Here is a 16,583-nt window from a genome sequence, read left to right as displayed (position 1 = left end):
TGCCTCTCTGTGAAAGAGTTGATAAATATTGAATTAGACCAAATATCTTTCTGTAGCAAAACAGAAATCTTCAAAACCTCTCAGATATTTTTTAAAAGTTGGATGAAGTGTCGCCTGGAGCACTTGCTGAGACAGGAACGTGTGACTAAAGTTGGTCAGAAACTGGCATGTTATTCGGGGCAACTGATTTTCGATTTTTTTCTAGCCAGGGCTTCTGTGGCATTTTCATCTCAAATCTCTGACAGTTTGGGTAAGAACTATAGAAATCACTTCCCAGTCTGACTGAACACATAACCTCACTGGCATGGTTTGGCATAACTGACCTCTGTCTACCAGAAGAGTATGATGAGTAGTCCTATCAGTTATGTAATTGACTTGGTTATCTACGGACACTTAATATTTCAACCTGCCTAAACACATATTGATATTCTTAAACATCATTAGTTAAGTCTGATTTATTTATTTGCAATCTGAAATAAGCTTAATGTAAATCCCTACTTCAGAAGATCACCTCTTACTGTATTATTTAATTTTGGGCTATTATGGTGTCTCTGACTTACAATAATCTTGGAATAAACCAATATAAGGGGAAGGACACTAGAGATATATAAAATCATACCAAATGTCAAGGGAATTGCTTTTAGACATGTCCTAGAAGCTAAAGTAAAAGTGAAAAAGCAATAATAAGAACAATAATACTAGTGAACTAGTAGTTTTTCTGTTTACAAATGGGCAATGGATATAAATGATTTTGAATATATATATTTTAAAAAAGAATATTTGTGCTCAATAAATATAGTTCAAGTCCTTTCTTTTCATAGAATAAAATAAATAAATTTCAGTTGCGTACTTCATCCTTTTTAGTTAGCTTGTGCTCTAGGACATGGCAGTATTAAGTCCATATGGCTCAGTAAACATTAAGTCAAAAGTGGTGACAATACAAATGTATGACTATGAATACACATGCTCAAATGCTCTTTAAATGATTAAGTAGAGGAAGTGCACCATATTCATTAGATTATCAGAAAGTGGATGCTGACCGCTTTATGTTTAGTCTTAATAATATTACTATTAATAGTCTTAATAAATGACAATCCATGCTAACTTTTCCTTCACATGCCTTCACATTTTGCTCTTGAAACAAGTTTTCTAAGAATAAGTAGAGAGAGAACAAATGAGAGAAATTGGCTCCAAAGAAGTAACTTTCTTTTTGAGATTCATTTGAATTTGTTTTTGCCCTCCAAGTTGAAATTTTGTGTGTGAAAAGGCTTAAGAATATTTCGGAGAGAGCTCCTGGTTGGTTTTCTACATGGAAGGGGACCTGAAGATGAGAATAGTGTCAGCAATTTATAAGTAAACATGTAAACCTACTGACATGTTTTAATGTAATTAGTTTCTGTTAAGGAAACATGCTGAGTATTAACTTCTTATTGCCTGTTATCACTAATGATGATGTTTATGAGTAAGTTACTAGTAATTGTGATGTTCCTTATCTTGCACCGGCCCCTCTACACCAAGGAGTCCCGAGTGACTTTAGTGAGATCACTCTGTGGGACAGAAGTTGCAAAGGCCTGCCTGCTCTCTGACTTTTGCTTCTGCTTCTAATTCTCATCTCAATCATTAGACCAAACCTTTATGAGCTACCATGGAGATGAATTTATACATGTAAGTAGCATGAACTAAGCATTGATTCGTGTGACAAACAAAACTATAACGACCAGCACAGTATAAACAAGAACTCTGCAACAGACCAATTGACAGGTATCTTGGCACCTGTGTGGCTCATGCTTGGTATGGGAGTGCTCTCGGGACATTCCTGTCATTGCGGCCTAACAATGCAACTCAAGTGTGGCTCTTTGGCCACAAGAGGTGGTGACGAGTAGACATGGTGTTGATAACTGCACCTCAGAATTCCTGGATTTAGGGTCAAATTCTTTATTGCTGAGATAAGCGACAAGCTCATTATGCATCATGAGTATATTTAGGAATCAAGGTCTCAAAGCATTATATCCACGTGAAACTTAGAATAAAATGAGTGCCATTCCACTTAACATGAGTATGTTGAATTCAACCTTAAACAGTTTGATGAGGTAAGAGAGAGAACAAACAAAATGGGAAAATGTTATTTTTGGCACAATTAGTTCTAAAATATGCCATAAAACAATCTGAACTTAAATACAATAATACACTGACAAGTATTTAACCCTAAAATATACGTTAAATAATACAGCAAAATAAAAAGTTGTAATCACCATCTTTACACCCACAAGCTTATTATAGTCAAACAATTGGCAACCCTTTTGACAAAATTACATCTTACTGACCTACCCCCTAAGTTCAGTGAAGTCTCCTATTTTACTGGTAGTACTGACTTTTGACAAATTCATGAAGTTAAGTAGCTAACTCCTTGAGTTGTACCACTCACTATGGGACCTGAACATGAATTTTTTTTTTTCCCAATGAGATTTTTCTTAGACTTGGCTTTGGTTTTATAAGCCTTCCTAATCTTTGAGGTAAATTTTTGCTGTTCTGGGTCTGTTTGTCTGAATGAGTTTTCTCTGTGTTCATCTTGTTCTTTATTCAGTTTAACTAAAGTGACCAGATATTCTGGCATGATTTTGTTGAGAAAAATGTTAGGGTACACCACACAATGAAAATGAAGACACCCATTTGTCTTGTTTCTTGAGACTCCTACTGGTTAAATGAATTTAATGTAATTAATACTACGTATACCAGCCAACTAATAAATAAATATAATTCAAAGGCTAAGTCACTTTGAAGTATCCAGGCATAAAACATACAAATTCAATTCTTTTCTGCATCTCCTCCTCTTAGAAGTCTGTGTAATCTCTGAGAGGAAGTCATATAAAAAGGGGGTACGTTCCTCAACACTAGAATGTTAAGAAAGAACATTGGGAAACAATAACAATACACACTGTGTCTTAAGAAGGTGAACATGAACAAATATGAAAAATAACTTAAGAACAAGAGCAATGAGCAAATCTACAAAACTTCTATGAGAATTCATTGAAAAACTTAAGCATATAACAATCTAGAAATTCTCAGTCTCAGGATAATATTACCAATGTTAGGAAAAATTAAAATGGTATTTTGAAAAATGGTGTTCCTTATTTTACTTTTGTAAATAGTGATATCGTTCTAGAAAAACAAAAATATTATACAAATCTAATTGTAAAATTTTAAGTACCTTAAATAATATGAAGATTTAGACAGTGTGCAATTTTATAAATGGTCAACATCTTGTATTAAGCTAAATGCGTTTTGCTTGTCTGTCAAAAGCGAGTATATATCCTGTATAAAAGGTAGGATGACTTCTTAGGTGTTTTCATGTTAATCACTAAAATATGAGGGTAGTGTACAAACAAAAGTTACAAATAGTAAATCTTCAAGTTAACTAAGGTATATAAATCCACTGAAGAAATAAAATTGAAAGAGCTAACAAATCAAAGGTTATTTTGTCTGCTTCAAAGAGATACTTACAATGAGAAAATATATAAATTAACAAAAAAATTAATAAAACACATGTTAACAAGAAATTATTTACAAAAGTAAAAAGAAAAGTGCAAAGGCAAAGGTCTGATTTAGTTGTTGTCCACTAAATGGTTTCTACCCTTGTATTTCTGCAAGTCTGTTCAGTTACGATACAAATTGCTTTAAAACACCATCTTGTGGACAAAAGGAGGTATATCACAGGTTCTCAACAGATGTGAGAGACTGCAGAAAGGCTAAATCTTATTTAACTCCTAAAACATACTCAAAAAATTATTTTAAAATCTAAACATCAAATAACAATTATAGAGAACATATGTTAAGATAATTATTTAAGCTCCATAATATAAGTCACTAAAATTTTAAAGTTTCAACAATGTCATGAAATATAGAAATAAGCATATGGATTAGAATAATTAACTAAATTAATTTGATCACAAGATGACAAATTTCAAAGGTTAAGACTGCCTGTGTTTCTTTTATGCTTAGGGAAAAAAGGTTAATGTCTTCAGTAGGAAAGAACAATGAACAAACTCATGAATGATTCTTCCTTTTTTCTTTAAATTACAAAGGCCATAAATATTAATTGACATCATAACTTGTTTTTTACATAGAAAGGTTTCTATTTGAAGTGTTAATTTATCTTGGTATAAAATGTTTGACTGGAATTTAAAATATGTATGTAGGGCAAACACAAATTTAATTATTAATTATCCTCATGGCCTATAATTACTTTGTATTTCAACATTTATGTTGTTTGGAGTCCAAACAAGAGATAAATTAGGAAATTTGATAATTCTTCTTCCCTGCTGTGGACATTACTGACATCTATGTGAAAGTAAACAAATATTTTGGAATGGAGTAAAATGATACAAGAGAGTTGGCAACCACCAAGTTATTTAGGAGAGAATTTTCCACCCTACTTTGGGGCCTAAATTATCCATTTTTTTTATTAAAAAAATTAGGCAAATGCCAAATATTCACTTTATCTGGTGTTTATATTAGCTGGACCCAGCCTTGGGTATCATTTGTCCAGAGATGAGGCAGGAACAAGTGTTGGAAGGTAAGTAATGCAGTAGGGTGAGAAAGGCTCATCCCATGGGAACACAGCCCTGTTTCTATGGTTTTGCCAAAGTACATTTAGTCATATGTGTCAGTTATAAAAAATGAGCTTGACAGCTCTGCTTTGTAATACACATCATATACCATTACATACCCCCATACTTAAATCATCTGAATAGATACAAATTCTTGAGACAGGAATAAACCAGCCCAGTATTAATGGAATTTAGAAAAAAAAGAAGGTTCCTAAATATGCAATTCGTAAGAAAGGATGCATGACATAGTCTGTGGAATTAAAATGAACAGAAGTTATGAAACAAGGAAATGAATCGAGTCTTTTGATGTAGATGAACGGATCAATTCAAAGAAAACAAAGGAAAATACATTGATCACCATCAGCAAAAAAGTTCATGAAAACATTAAAATGCTAAAATAAATACTTCTGGATTAGTAAAGAGGTATAAGGATAAACAACCTATTAATATGAAAAAATAATTTCTGAAAACAAAATATTTAGCTTCATGACAAATTCAAATAAATTAATGAATGGCAGATGAGCTGTAAGCTTTCAGAAAAGTCAACAAATTAAAAGCTCAAGATATACACATAGCACCAGATTTAGATCTTTGTATATATTTTTGGGATAAATTATCATTATACTAAAAAATGCATATGTATATTCCAATTATATAATTTTAAAACACAGCACCATTGTAAGTATTGCACAAGAAAGAGAATAAAGAACAAAATCAATTTAAAGTTAAAACCACTTGAAATAAATAAAATAACCTTGGAAAAAATAAATAAACTTGGAATTGAAATATACAACATAATTCAATATGAAATAACCAAAAGGTTGTATGTATGCACAACCATGTAGATATCCCTGACCAGCAGTTTATAAATCTACAATGAAAATCAGTTCAACTCATGGGTGCATTTGAACAAGGCCTGTCTTAATCTAGGCACGCTCCCAACGCAACTCTGTTCACAGCTTTTCCAATTTCAGTGGGTTTGCCTTTCTAAACTCATTTTTCAATTAGCAGCTGAAAGCTATCATCCCAGCCTGATTTGGCTAAGCTGGAATCGGCCCTGTTTCTTGAAGAGGTGAGACCTCCTGGTTTCTGTGACAGGAGGGCTGTGGGCAGCAAGCTCTCAGCATCGGTGGGACCCAATACTTAGATTTCAGCAACATCCTCATGCTCAACGTTCTAGAAAATGAGTTGCTTTCAACCCACAGTCTCTCAAAATAATGTATAGTTAGGCAATACAAATATCATTTAGTGATGTGGTTGGCGATCACTGCATTTTCGTTTCCTGCCAGAAGACATAGTCTTTTGCAGCCCCTGTTCCCCCTGCAGTGAGTGTTAACTCTTTGGTCTGAGCACTAGTTGTATCCCCAGTCCCATGGCTTTTTGTCGCTGCCTGTACCTCTTGCTGCAGCTTTTAGGGAAAACAGCTTTCTGGAGAAACATGATTCTCCCTAAGAGCTTCTGGGCTTCACCTTGTCCATGCGCATCTGTCACACCACAGGGAAGGGGTTTCTGTTCCAGCCGCTACTCATCGTGTCCTTTGTTCTGATGGCTGGGTCTCCTCCTACAGTCTGAGAGTGATGAGGCCAGAAGGATGATGGATACAGGGGTCCAAAGTTCTTGCCAGTACCAAAGACAGCCTGGTGCCTTCACCACCGAAGACCTCTTAGGGGAAACAGCTTTCTGTTTCCCAACGGAGAAACTCAGCAAAGGGACTACAGTGCTAGGCTTTTCTTGTGGAACTCACACACAATTGGACTTCATTTCTTCCTTTTCATGCCATACATATTCATGCCGGCTTTGAATTTGGCTCATTATACAGAATTAAGAAAATCATTTCAATACTTGGCTATGTTGGGTTTTTTGGGCTCCCTGATAAAACAGCCTCCTGGTAACCCCTCAAAAATATAAGTTATAAAGTGAAACTCTTATTGCCTATCTATGTCTCTGCATAAGTAGGATGGATGTAGGATGGTAGAAGAATTCTTAAGCTATAAAAAGTAGTCAAAAAACATTCAGCAGGAGCAATGCACTATATCAAAAAGATGACATTTTTAGCAATGACAGCAAATTTAACCACCAAGAAAACCTCAATATAACTCTGAAACTTTAAAATTCAGAAGTCAAAGGCCAAATACAAGTTGATGAGACTACAAAATGTACCTCACCATCAGTCTACTAAATCATAAAATGTAATTTTCTCTTGAAGAAGAGCTAATGATAAGATTTGCTTATGTATTTCAAGAAAACCCTGAATAAAAATCAGTAATGCTGAAGCAAAACATATGGAATGAATTTGGGAAAAAGTCTAAAAATGCTGATATCGCAATTGCTATAGGAATAGGATTCAAATTGTTGCTTTTAATGTCTGCCTACACCAAAAAAAAGCCACCCACATATCATGAGGGTTTGACTGTATTAAGATAGCTCAACAGCAAGGGGATATCACCCCAAATCAAGTCCTCCTCACGTGTGCTTATTTCCCACCTGTCCGCTGACGGGCATGAGATACAGGATAGAGGCAATCTTCTGGGTTACATCTTCCATTAGGTCCTGGGGGTCCCTGGGGACCTGGGGCACCCGGTGAGCCTGGCAAACTCGGAGCTAATGAAATAAAAGACCCCATCAGAATGCAGATCACGTATGGCTCTTTCTTCCTCACTCCAACCAACATTATTCAACCTCTCCTGTAGCAACACATAAGGGCATAGGGGAAAAGGCATGGCTCCTTATTTTAGAAGCTTGCTTGTGTTGTGCAGATAAATATCACTATTACCTGAAGTCCCAGGGAGACCTGGACTCCCTGGAAGCCCAATTCCAGGTTCCCCTCTTTCTCCTTTCTGTCCTCGGTAGCCTAAGGGAGAGATATATAAAAAGAGAGACACAGAAGTAAGAGCATTCTATGGCAGCACAGTACAAATAAAAGCCATGTTTCTAGTCTAGAGTATTTCTGTAATTTGTCCACTTAACATAGAGCTAATATACTACTTTAACTGTCTGTTTTGCATTAACCACATATCAAACTTACATACCAAACAGATTAGATGCAATGAGGAGCTTAGAAATATGCAACTGCTGGCATAAAAAGTATAAGTAGTCAAATGTTTGATAGTGAGACTTTGGGTACTGAAAATGATACCTAAGTAACTGAAATCAATCATTCCAATCTTCCGTCAAATAGCTACGACAAGGTGTGTGAGTGTCTTCAATAGGAATTCTGACTGGAGGGTAGGTTCAGGCTAAATATAAATATACTGAGAGTTCTGCTTACTATAAGGACAAACTAATATGACAGCAAGAAGCTGGACCTTAGTCTAAGAATTAAAGGGAATGAAAGGAACAAAAACTCATCATTTTAGTAAATGACAGTAAGAGCGTGAATATATGCGAATTCACCCATCTCGGAGTCAGGAGAGGACAAAATCGCAGGATTTGGTTCAAATGACTGTCTGTAGCAACATGATATCCTTTCTAGTTACGTTAAAACAGCAACCTCCTGTTTAACATGGCAGTTCGTAACTCCAAAGAGGAGGAACTTCAGCAGTTGCAGAATGCAAGGGAAGACTGAGGGATCCTTCTAAACTCACTTCATCAATTTAAGATACTTTAACCAAAATAAATTAGGCCTAGGATCTCTGTACATTTTAAGACAAAATCATTCTTGTTACTGAATATGCTTATTGTTACCTCAGGTAGAAAGGTACAGAGCAATTTGTGCCTCTTATCCCTGCTTTAAGAAAGCATAAAACATTTCAATCTGGGTTTTATATAATGTCTTCATCCATGTAAGACATTGAAGAGAAGGGTCTGTGGCTATAAGTTTCACAGTGATGGTAAGTAGAGTTTTAATTTCCAACTTTCTCATACTTAAACCATGGCTCCTGGTCCTGAAGGAACAGAGTGGTCATGCAGAATCATGTGGACACACAGCAAGGCTAATAGTTAGGACAGTATCTCAGTAGGAAACAATAGGTCCTAACTCAGTTGTGCCTGTCCATAAAGGTGGTTATTACAGCTGAACATGATAGGAGGAGAACATTTAATGTTCTCTATGAACAGTATATAGGAAAGATTATTTCCCATTATTGCTCAGGATTAGACATCAGTTTGGGAGCAACAGTCTTGACTTGACCATACAGTGTATACATTATTATCCAAATAATGTTAGTAATATAATCACCACATCGTTATTTCTTGGTTTTGGAGGTGTGACCTGACCATAAATGTGAAAATATTCAAAAAAAGGATTACATTCATGATATATTTTGAGGTGCATACTAGAAATATACCCAATGGGCAATCTTCACACATTTATATCTGAAAACTATGTTATAGACACTCAATACAACCCTAGATCCTAGAGAGAGCAATGGCTTGAACATGTGGCCCAGTACCCCAAATTGATACATATTCAACTTAAAAATATTCCCAGGATTTCTTGTATATAAGTGACTTTCATTTAGTACATGTAAACAACAAGAAACGATGTTTGTACTTGTGGTCATTTTGAAAGCACCCTTTCAAATGCATTATTTAAACTTTCCTGCAGTAAAATAATATTTCATGCCTGAGGTATATTTGATAGTTCAACCTAGGTTTTACTGTTATAGAAATATTGTAAAGTTGACCCTCAAGCTACATCAGTAGGTGCTTAAGATCATAGGCTAAAAAAAATGAGGAAGAAAAAAATATGACTAAAGATATACAAACTTTTGATTAACAAGAGAATTAACAAGATTGTAACACAATTTCAAATGATGAATATTTCTGTTAAATTCTATATATTTAAATTCAGTTTTCAGATTTTAACTAAGGCAAAAATATATTATTCCACATGAATTTGGTGAACATGGTATCACAAAACAAGAGTTAATAATTTGTATATTTGTATAAGAGGGTGACATATACACTTCTCCTATCAAATGTACTAATTTATTTGTACAAATCTCTCAGTTCTTTGGTTAATAACAACCTACTATTAATAGACGAAGCTGTTGAATTGCACAAGGTCCCAAACTCATCATGGATGAAGGCTGCCATAAAGTTATAGGGTCTTATTTTATAATTGCTTCACAACAAAGTTTCAGATTAGAATACTAATAAAGTCAATAACAGCTTTCTTACTTTTTAGAATTAAGCTTTTCATCCACTTAAGGTAGGCCTCCCCTGAAATTTGGAAAAGACTAAAAGGTGGGTCTATTTGCAAATGGACATGTATTTTCATGGCCTGGAAGTATGCAGGGTGACAGTCTGACATCACTGTAGCTTATGTAAGAAAACAGAAATCCAACAACAGCAGTGTCCTAATCTAAAGCACCTAGAGGTATTAAGTGCTGCTGTAGTTTTTCAGGTGATAGACTTCACTTATTTCCAGTAGGGAGAATTCCATCTTAATGCCAGGGATATTCTTCCAAAGTTATAAATCTGTGCATCTATACACCCACTGGGCAAATGAGACCAGTAAGGGAGTGTTACTGGCATTTCTCCATGTGGGGACCTGCCTCAAGCTTTATACGTTGTTCGGCCTCCCTGGTTTCTTCTGCTAATGGACCACAGCGCCCTTCCGTCATTTTGACACGCACATGCCTCCCATTACTTAAGCTCCCTACTGCTGACAAATTCTAAAGGTCAAATCTATATCCGTCACATGAACTACTCTACGGGCCACTGGCTTACAAATAACAGCAAGTTTTCTTCCTATAAACCAATAACAGGTAAACTTCGAAAGTTTAAAAGCAAGAGAAATCATTCCCAATAGTGTCTTTTCAAAACTGATGGAGGTTATGTGAAATGGCTGGACCTGTTTTCTCCTGACCCCACATCCACACAGTGGGGGGGGGGGCTTGGTGGGGGGACCAGTGGGGTTGTTTCTCCTGAGTGGACAGGGCTTTCAACTGTGGCATCTGTTCGTCCCGGTTTTCACAGAGATGGAGAAATAACTGTGCTTTGGAAAAAGTTGAAATGAAGTTCTTTCTCTTAAACTCGTTCAAGAGGCTAAGGTCTGTTAGGAAAATGCGCCTCTCTTGCTTACACAGGAGAAGCCAGCTGGATGGAGGCTTCTTTGATCCTAACGTGGCACAATCTTGCTCATCCCAGGCAGGACAAATGAGGAGGCCCCGCGCTGCAGACTGAGGTGGGAACGCACACCAAGGAAGGTGCTCTCGGTGGGCATCGGGAAGGCAACAATCAGAAACCCACGGGATGGTTAAAATATAAGACCGTTTGGAAATGCGTCTGAATTTTAAAAAGATGCCAACAATCATCCACTTGGAGAATTTAGAAAAAATGTAAATGAGGTGACCCAACTTGAATCAGAATGATTCACTATTTTCACTGAGAGATCAGGGGGCTTCAGGAGGGTCCCCAGTTTCCATGATCACAAGCTCGGCAGGAGCAGTACCTCCCTTTTCCAAGTTGGATCACGTGCTTCTAATACTCTCCTATGGATTTTCTCCTTGCTTTTTACATATTTACTGCTTTTCAAAATAAGCACAGGAAACGAAAGAGACAGACCGTGTCCTTCCCTACACATCTATAATAATAAAAGCGTAATATGCTAATTAGACCGGATGCCCTTCCGGAGGAAGCTAGGGCTGCCAGGGAAGCCTGGGTCCCAGGTGCCAGAGGGAAGCTGGGGGACAGAAGGCCTACTCTTGCACAAATTTCCTGCATCGGGCCTCTAGTAGTAATATAATAAGGGACTCATTCTATAGTGCATATTTCAAACCAAATCACTTTATTTCAAATGAAAATGGATTTATTTTCTGAAAAAAACACTGAAAAGCTAATTCTTTCAGAAATTCCAGAAGAGCCACCATCAAACAGAATTCATAACTGGGCAGACACACTGCTGCTCGGCGCCCACATTTCCTTTTCCTCTCTGGGCTGCGTCCTCACTTCAACCTTGTCTCAAACTCAGCCATGCCGTGTGTTAAGAGGACAAACTTAGCCAGCAGCACCTGAGGTTTACATGGTCACTAGGGTAGCAGTTTTACATGCACTTTTTCCTTTCCTTTTTGAGAAAACTTTACATTGAGTGGAGCAAAGCTTTGAAGTTACATGTATAACTTCATCTTCTGAGCACTTCATTCTATTTGTCTACCAGAGAGTAGCACTTCAATTCCTTGTGAACTCCTGGGAAGGCATCAAAAACCAAGCAGTAGCCCCTTGGTTTCCTTTTTCCAGTCAGGGTTTTCTGTGGCTTTATTTTTTTTAAAATTAATTAATTAATTTATTTTTAGTTAATCCTCATCTGAGGATATTTTAGGGAGAGTGGAAGAGAGAGAAAGACAAGAGAGAAACATCGATGTGAGAGAAACACATCGATTGATTGCCTCCTGCATGGGTTTGGGTTGGGGAGGAACCTGCAACTAAGGTATGTGCCCTTGACCGGAATAGAACCCAGGATGCTTTGGTCTGCAGGTTGATGCTCTATCCACTGAGCCAAACTGGCTAGGGCTTCTCTGTGACTTTAGAGAGAATTATCAGTATAGCTTGATGATAGGCAAATATTCCTTCAGAAATGAATCCCATAGTTTGCAAGTTTTATTTTTCTGCTGCATTTCTGGCATTTAATAAGTATTGCAAATGAGATATCAGGTAAACCCTGGGAAGTCACCAAGCTGAATTATACTCAAGACATGTCTATTGTCAAAAACCATCAGATGAGACCAAAGTTTTATCAACTTCACTAAACCTCAGTTTAAAAAAAAATGAAAATCATTTGGGCAAGGCTTTCAAATTCAAGAATTGCATCCAAAACGTATATCAGGAGTGGAAGCAGGCTGTAAGATCTCCTCAGCAGAACTGCAGGTAGAACCCATAAAAATCCATCACAAAAGGGAAGGTAAATCACATGGTGAATGGAAGTCTGGTTTCCAAAAGTTTTGCTGACACTGTGGACTTAGCCTTGCCTTTGAGATCCTTCCAGATGGGCCTCCCCTACACGGGAAGGGAGCCTGGTGACAGGTGCTGTGTGGACAGGTGACTCCAGTTCCAGAACGGTTCTCCTCGATTCCTGACTTTCCACTGTCCTTGTCCTCTTAGACTGCCACTGTTTGAGGCATCTGCCCAAGGCTTTTCTCCTACAAGTGTGAACAGTCCACACTCTTCAGGTCTTTTGAGGCATCATGCATCTTCAGATGGGCTTTCAAGCTCTTTGTTCCAGTCTCATAAATTCTAACTTCAGAACAGACCCAACTAGCGAAAGATAATAATTAACCACCCTCTAGACAACCGTGTACACACAGAAGGCTGCATCTGATTCTACACTTTTCCTCTGACTACCTGCCAAACCTCTCTATTAACTAAGGGAAAGATAGAATGTACTCCAGGTAACTACAGTGATTTTACTATTGTTGTTTTACACTGGGCTCATGAAGCCAGAAGCCTTGTCACTCTGGACTGTAACTTAGGACCCTAACAAACCCTGCAGTTAGGGACAGTTCTTGCTCTTTTCATTGAGAGAGGGCATGTCAATCTCCTTGGGGCACTTCCTACTGAAAATGAGGCTTGATGTTACAGAGGAGCAGTAGGAAGGAAAGTGAACTAGTGGATGAAAAGTAATTCTCTGCATATATGGTATTGTGGACTATATCCCTAGGTAATTCTGTTGTGAGCTTTCTCTTTTCTCCTAAACAAACTTTTGATTATTTAACAAGGAGAGTGCTTGAGCTCCTCCATGGTAACACATGCAATATAGTTTTCCTGGTCTTATCTTTCATGGTACATACCCATTGGATTTATTGTTTTCTTGTCGGAGTTATGAATCTTCTAAACCAGGGCCTATGTGGCCCCTTGCCTGATCGCTAACGTAATTCTAGAAAATGGCCTTCCCAGATCAATCTGGTTGAGTTACATCCAAGATCTGGTCTGTCAATTTTTTGCCAATTTAAGAAAACTCTTGCTTTAAAATTTTTAGAAACCCTAAAAGAAATTCTTTAAAATTCAAAGTTACCATCCACAAGCTCTATTAGAGGGAGAAGGATTCTAAATTTTTTCAAAAATTATTCTGGCCCCAAATCACTACTTATAGTAGTAGCTTTTTTCCCCTCAGTTTAAGATAGTAAGATGATGATTCTTGTTGTCTACATACATCAACAGGGTGGCAAAAACAACTCTGAGATTCCCAGATAATAATCTATACTAATAAAAGAGCAATATGCTAATTAGACCGGGTCGACTGACATCTTCCAGTTGTCCAGTCCTCCTTCCAGACAAAGCCACAATGGTGTGGGCCAAGGCAGAGGCGGTTAGGGGCAATCAGGCCAGCAGGGGAGGGCGGTTAGGGGTGATTAGGCTGGCAGGCAGAGGGGTTAGGGTTGATCAGGCAGGCAGGCAGAGTGTTTAGGGGCAATTAGGCAGGCAGGCTGGTGAGTGGTTAGGAGCCAGCGGTCCTGGATTGCGAGAGGGATGTCCAACTGCTGGTTTAGGGATCAGGCCTAAACCAGCAGTCAGACATCCCCTGAGGGGTCCCAGATTGAAGAGGGTGCAGGCCAGCCTGAAGGGACCCCCTCAATGCACAAATTTTGTGTACCGGGCCTCTAGTGATATATAAACACCTGTTATTACTGTTATTAGCACAACAAATATTAATTTGAAGAAGTAATAGTTAAAAATCTATTTCTAGAATATCAAATATTAACAAGATATTATATATGAAATCATTTTATATATACATATATATTGAATATATATATATATATATATATTGCCTAACTGTGATTAGCATGTTATAAATAGTGAGCATTAAAGAACTGGTAAACAAATATTATACCCGATGACTTACCTTGAGGTCCAGGGTCTCCTGGTGGCCCAGGTAACCCATCCTTTCCTGGTGGCCCAGGCCTCCCGTGAGCTTGAGCAGCCAACATTGCCGCTGGTAGCTTGAGTTGGGAGAGGAAAACAGCCATCCTCTCTGCATTTGTGAAAGGAAAAATAATACGTCATGCTATAAGAATACTTTTAGGTAAAAAAATGCCAAATATTTTTTACATGAAAGTCAATGAAAAAAAGATTTGGCTTTCAATTTAAGAACATCTAATTTACCAAATGGTCTGATCGCTGAGAGAGGTTTTTGATTGGTCAAATAAAATGGATTGCACAAAGTTCTTTGAATATAGATGAGGACCAGCTGTGCTGATCACAGGATCTGAGAGTGTTTGGTGCTTCAGAGATACAGCCGATCTAGTGGACAGAACAATAACGTAGAATCTAACTAACCTCTGGCAATGACTTGTGGAGAGAATTTAGGTTCATATTAAAAAATAGTTTTAAATAAATCTAAGCTACTTTCCAACAATCTTGTGAATGTGCAGTGATTTAAAATAGGTTTACAAATTCTTTGACATGCCCTTCCAAATAGAATCAGGTGAAGTCTAATTCCTCCATTCTCCAGTGTGGCCTGGAACTTACTTTTCATTTCTAATAAGTAGAAAAAAGCAGAATTGACAGTGTGTAACAAGGGAGACTAAGTCACCCAAGGCACTGAAGACACTCAAGATTTCTGTGGAGAGACCCACATGGGGACGAAGGAAGCCACCTGCCAGCAGCCATGTAAGTACACCTGAAAGTGGGTCTTCCAGCCCATCAATCTTTTGGATGACTTCCACTCTGCCTCACATCCTGACTGACTTTGTTGTAGACAGAACCACACAACTAAGCAACCTTTCAAGTCTCTGACCCACAGAAAATGTGAGATAATAAAATTTTTTAAGCCACTGAAGTTTTGAGTTTTTTTTTTTAAAATACTCATCAGAGGATACGTTTTATTGATTTTAGAGGGAGAAAAAGAGAGAGACATCGATGTGAGAGAGAAACATTGATTAGCTGCCTCTTGTATGTGCCCCAACCAGGGATCAAACCTGCAACCTAGGTATGTGCCCTGACTGGGATTCGAACCTGCAGCCTTTCAGTGTACTGGACGATGTTCCAACCAACTGAGGCAAACCAGCCAGGGCTTGAGTTATTTTCTTATGCAGCAATAGATAACACATGTAGTATTTGAAACTTTATATCCTTGAATGAAACTACATTATTAATAACAGATAGAACACATTTGTAATTAATATATAGTTATAATTTTGCAAATCTATACATTGAATAGTTATATCTTTAGTATATTAAATTATAAACTGGGTATTTTATAAACAAATATGAAATTCAATGATTATAGCTTGAAACTTTGCAAACTGTTGTTTTTGAATTTAAAAGATATATATATATTAATAAATATATGTGCATTTCAGTATAATTTTTCTTAATTTAAGACATATCTCATTGAATACCTTCAATGTCTAAGTGCAAGTATTCACAGTACTAATTTTTCCTCTCTCATGTATGAATTAAGTTTACAAGTAATTTGCTTGGGGTGGTTTTTAATATTTTCAGTAAAACAGAGAAAATTTTAGAATAATTGCTTCTAGCTGTAAATTATCTAGCTTTAAGCTATGCTCAGAAATAGCCATTTAAGTATAAGGTAATGACTTCTTCAGAACCCTACTTTAATGCTCTATTATGTAAAATAGCATGTTCCTGAGCCTCTAAATAAATTGTAAAGACCTGTATTTTTTATTGCCTTTCCTCTGTTTTCAGCGATTTTTCATCAATGAAACTGTTTTTGGCTATGCTTTCTAATGAGGCAGGAAATTGAAGAGTTCAGACAGGAGCTTGCACAAGCCAAACTCACATATTCCACCTGCCAAGGCAAACCCGTGGCAATCACTCTAACAAACAAGACCGATGGTTTGCCTTCCTTGGAGAAGGAGTTCAGCAATGCAATGCAGACATTCATATAAAGTAATGAGAAATTACCTACATGAAGAAGGGACACTCAGATGTCATCTAGCCCACGTTTATCTTCTATTTCACAGATAGAATTTGTAAATATTTTCAAAGAGAGAAATTCATCTTTTCCTCCTAACGCTCATTCAAATGTTTAACCGCCCATTTTCTTGGTACAGCTTCAACTTATTTTCTTTT

At 37.2% G+C, this 16,583-nt stretch overlaps 1 protein-coding gene across 1 annotated transcript in view; it reads right to left on the bottom strand.

Annotated features, from left to right (window-relative positions):
* Nucleotides 1-7,080: 7,080 nt before the first annotated feature.
* COL19A1 (collagen type XIX alpha 1 chain) overlaps nt 7,081-16,583 on the bottom strand; it is a 277,248-nt gene continuing 267,745 nt past the window's right edge. The window contains 3 exon segments of the mRNA XM_023754306.1: nt 7,081-7,208; nt 7,381-7,458; nt 14,392-14,520. Of these exon segments, the coding sequence (XP_023610074.1) occupies nt 7,081-7,208; nt 7,381-7,458; nt 14,392-14,520 (335 nt within the window).

This window comes from Myotis lucifugus, unplaced genomic scaffold (genome assembly GCF_000147115.1).
Source record: "Myotis lucifugus unplaced genomic scaffold, Myoluc2.0 scaffold_59, whole genome shotgun sequence".
Taxonomy (NCBI): Eukaryota; Metazoa; Chordata; class Mammalia; order Chiroptera; family Vespertilionidae; genus Myotis; species Myotis lucifugus.
This window is presented reverse-complemented; position numbering and strand designations above follow the sequence as displayed.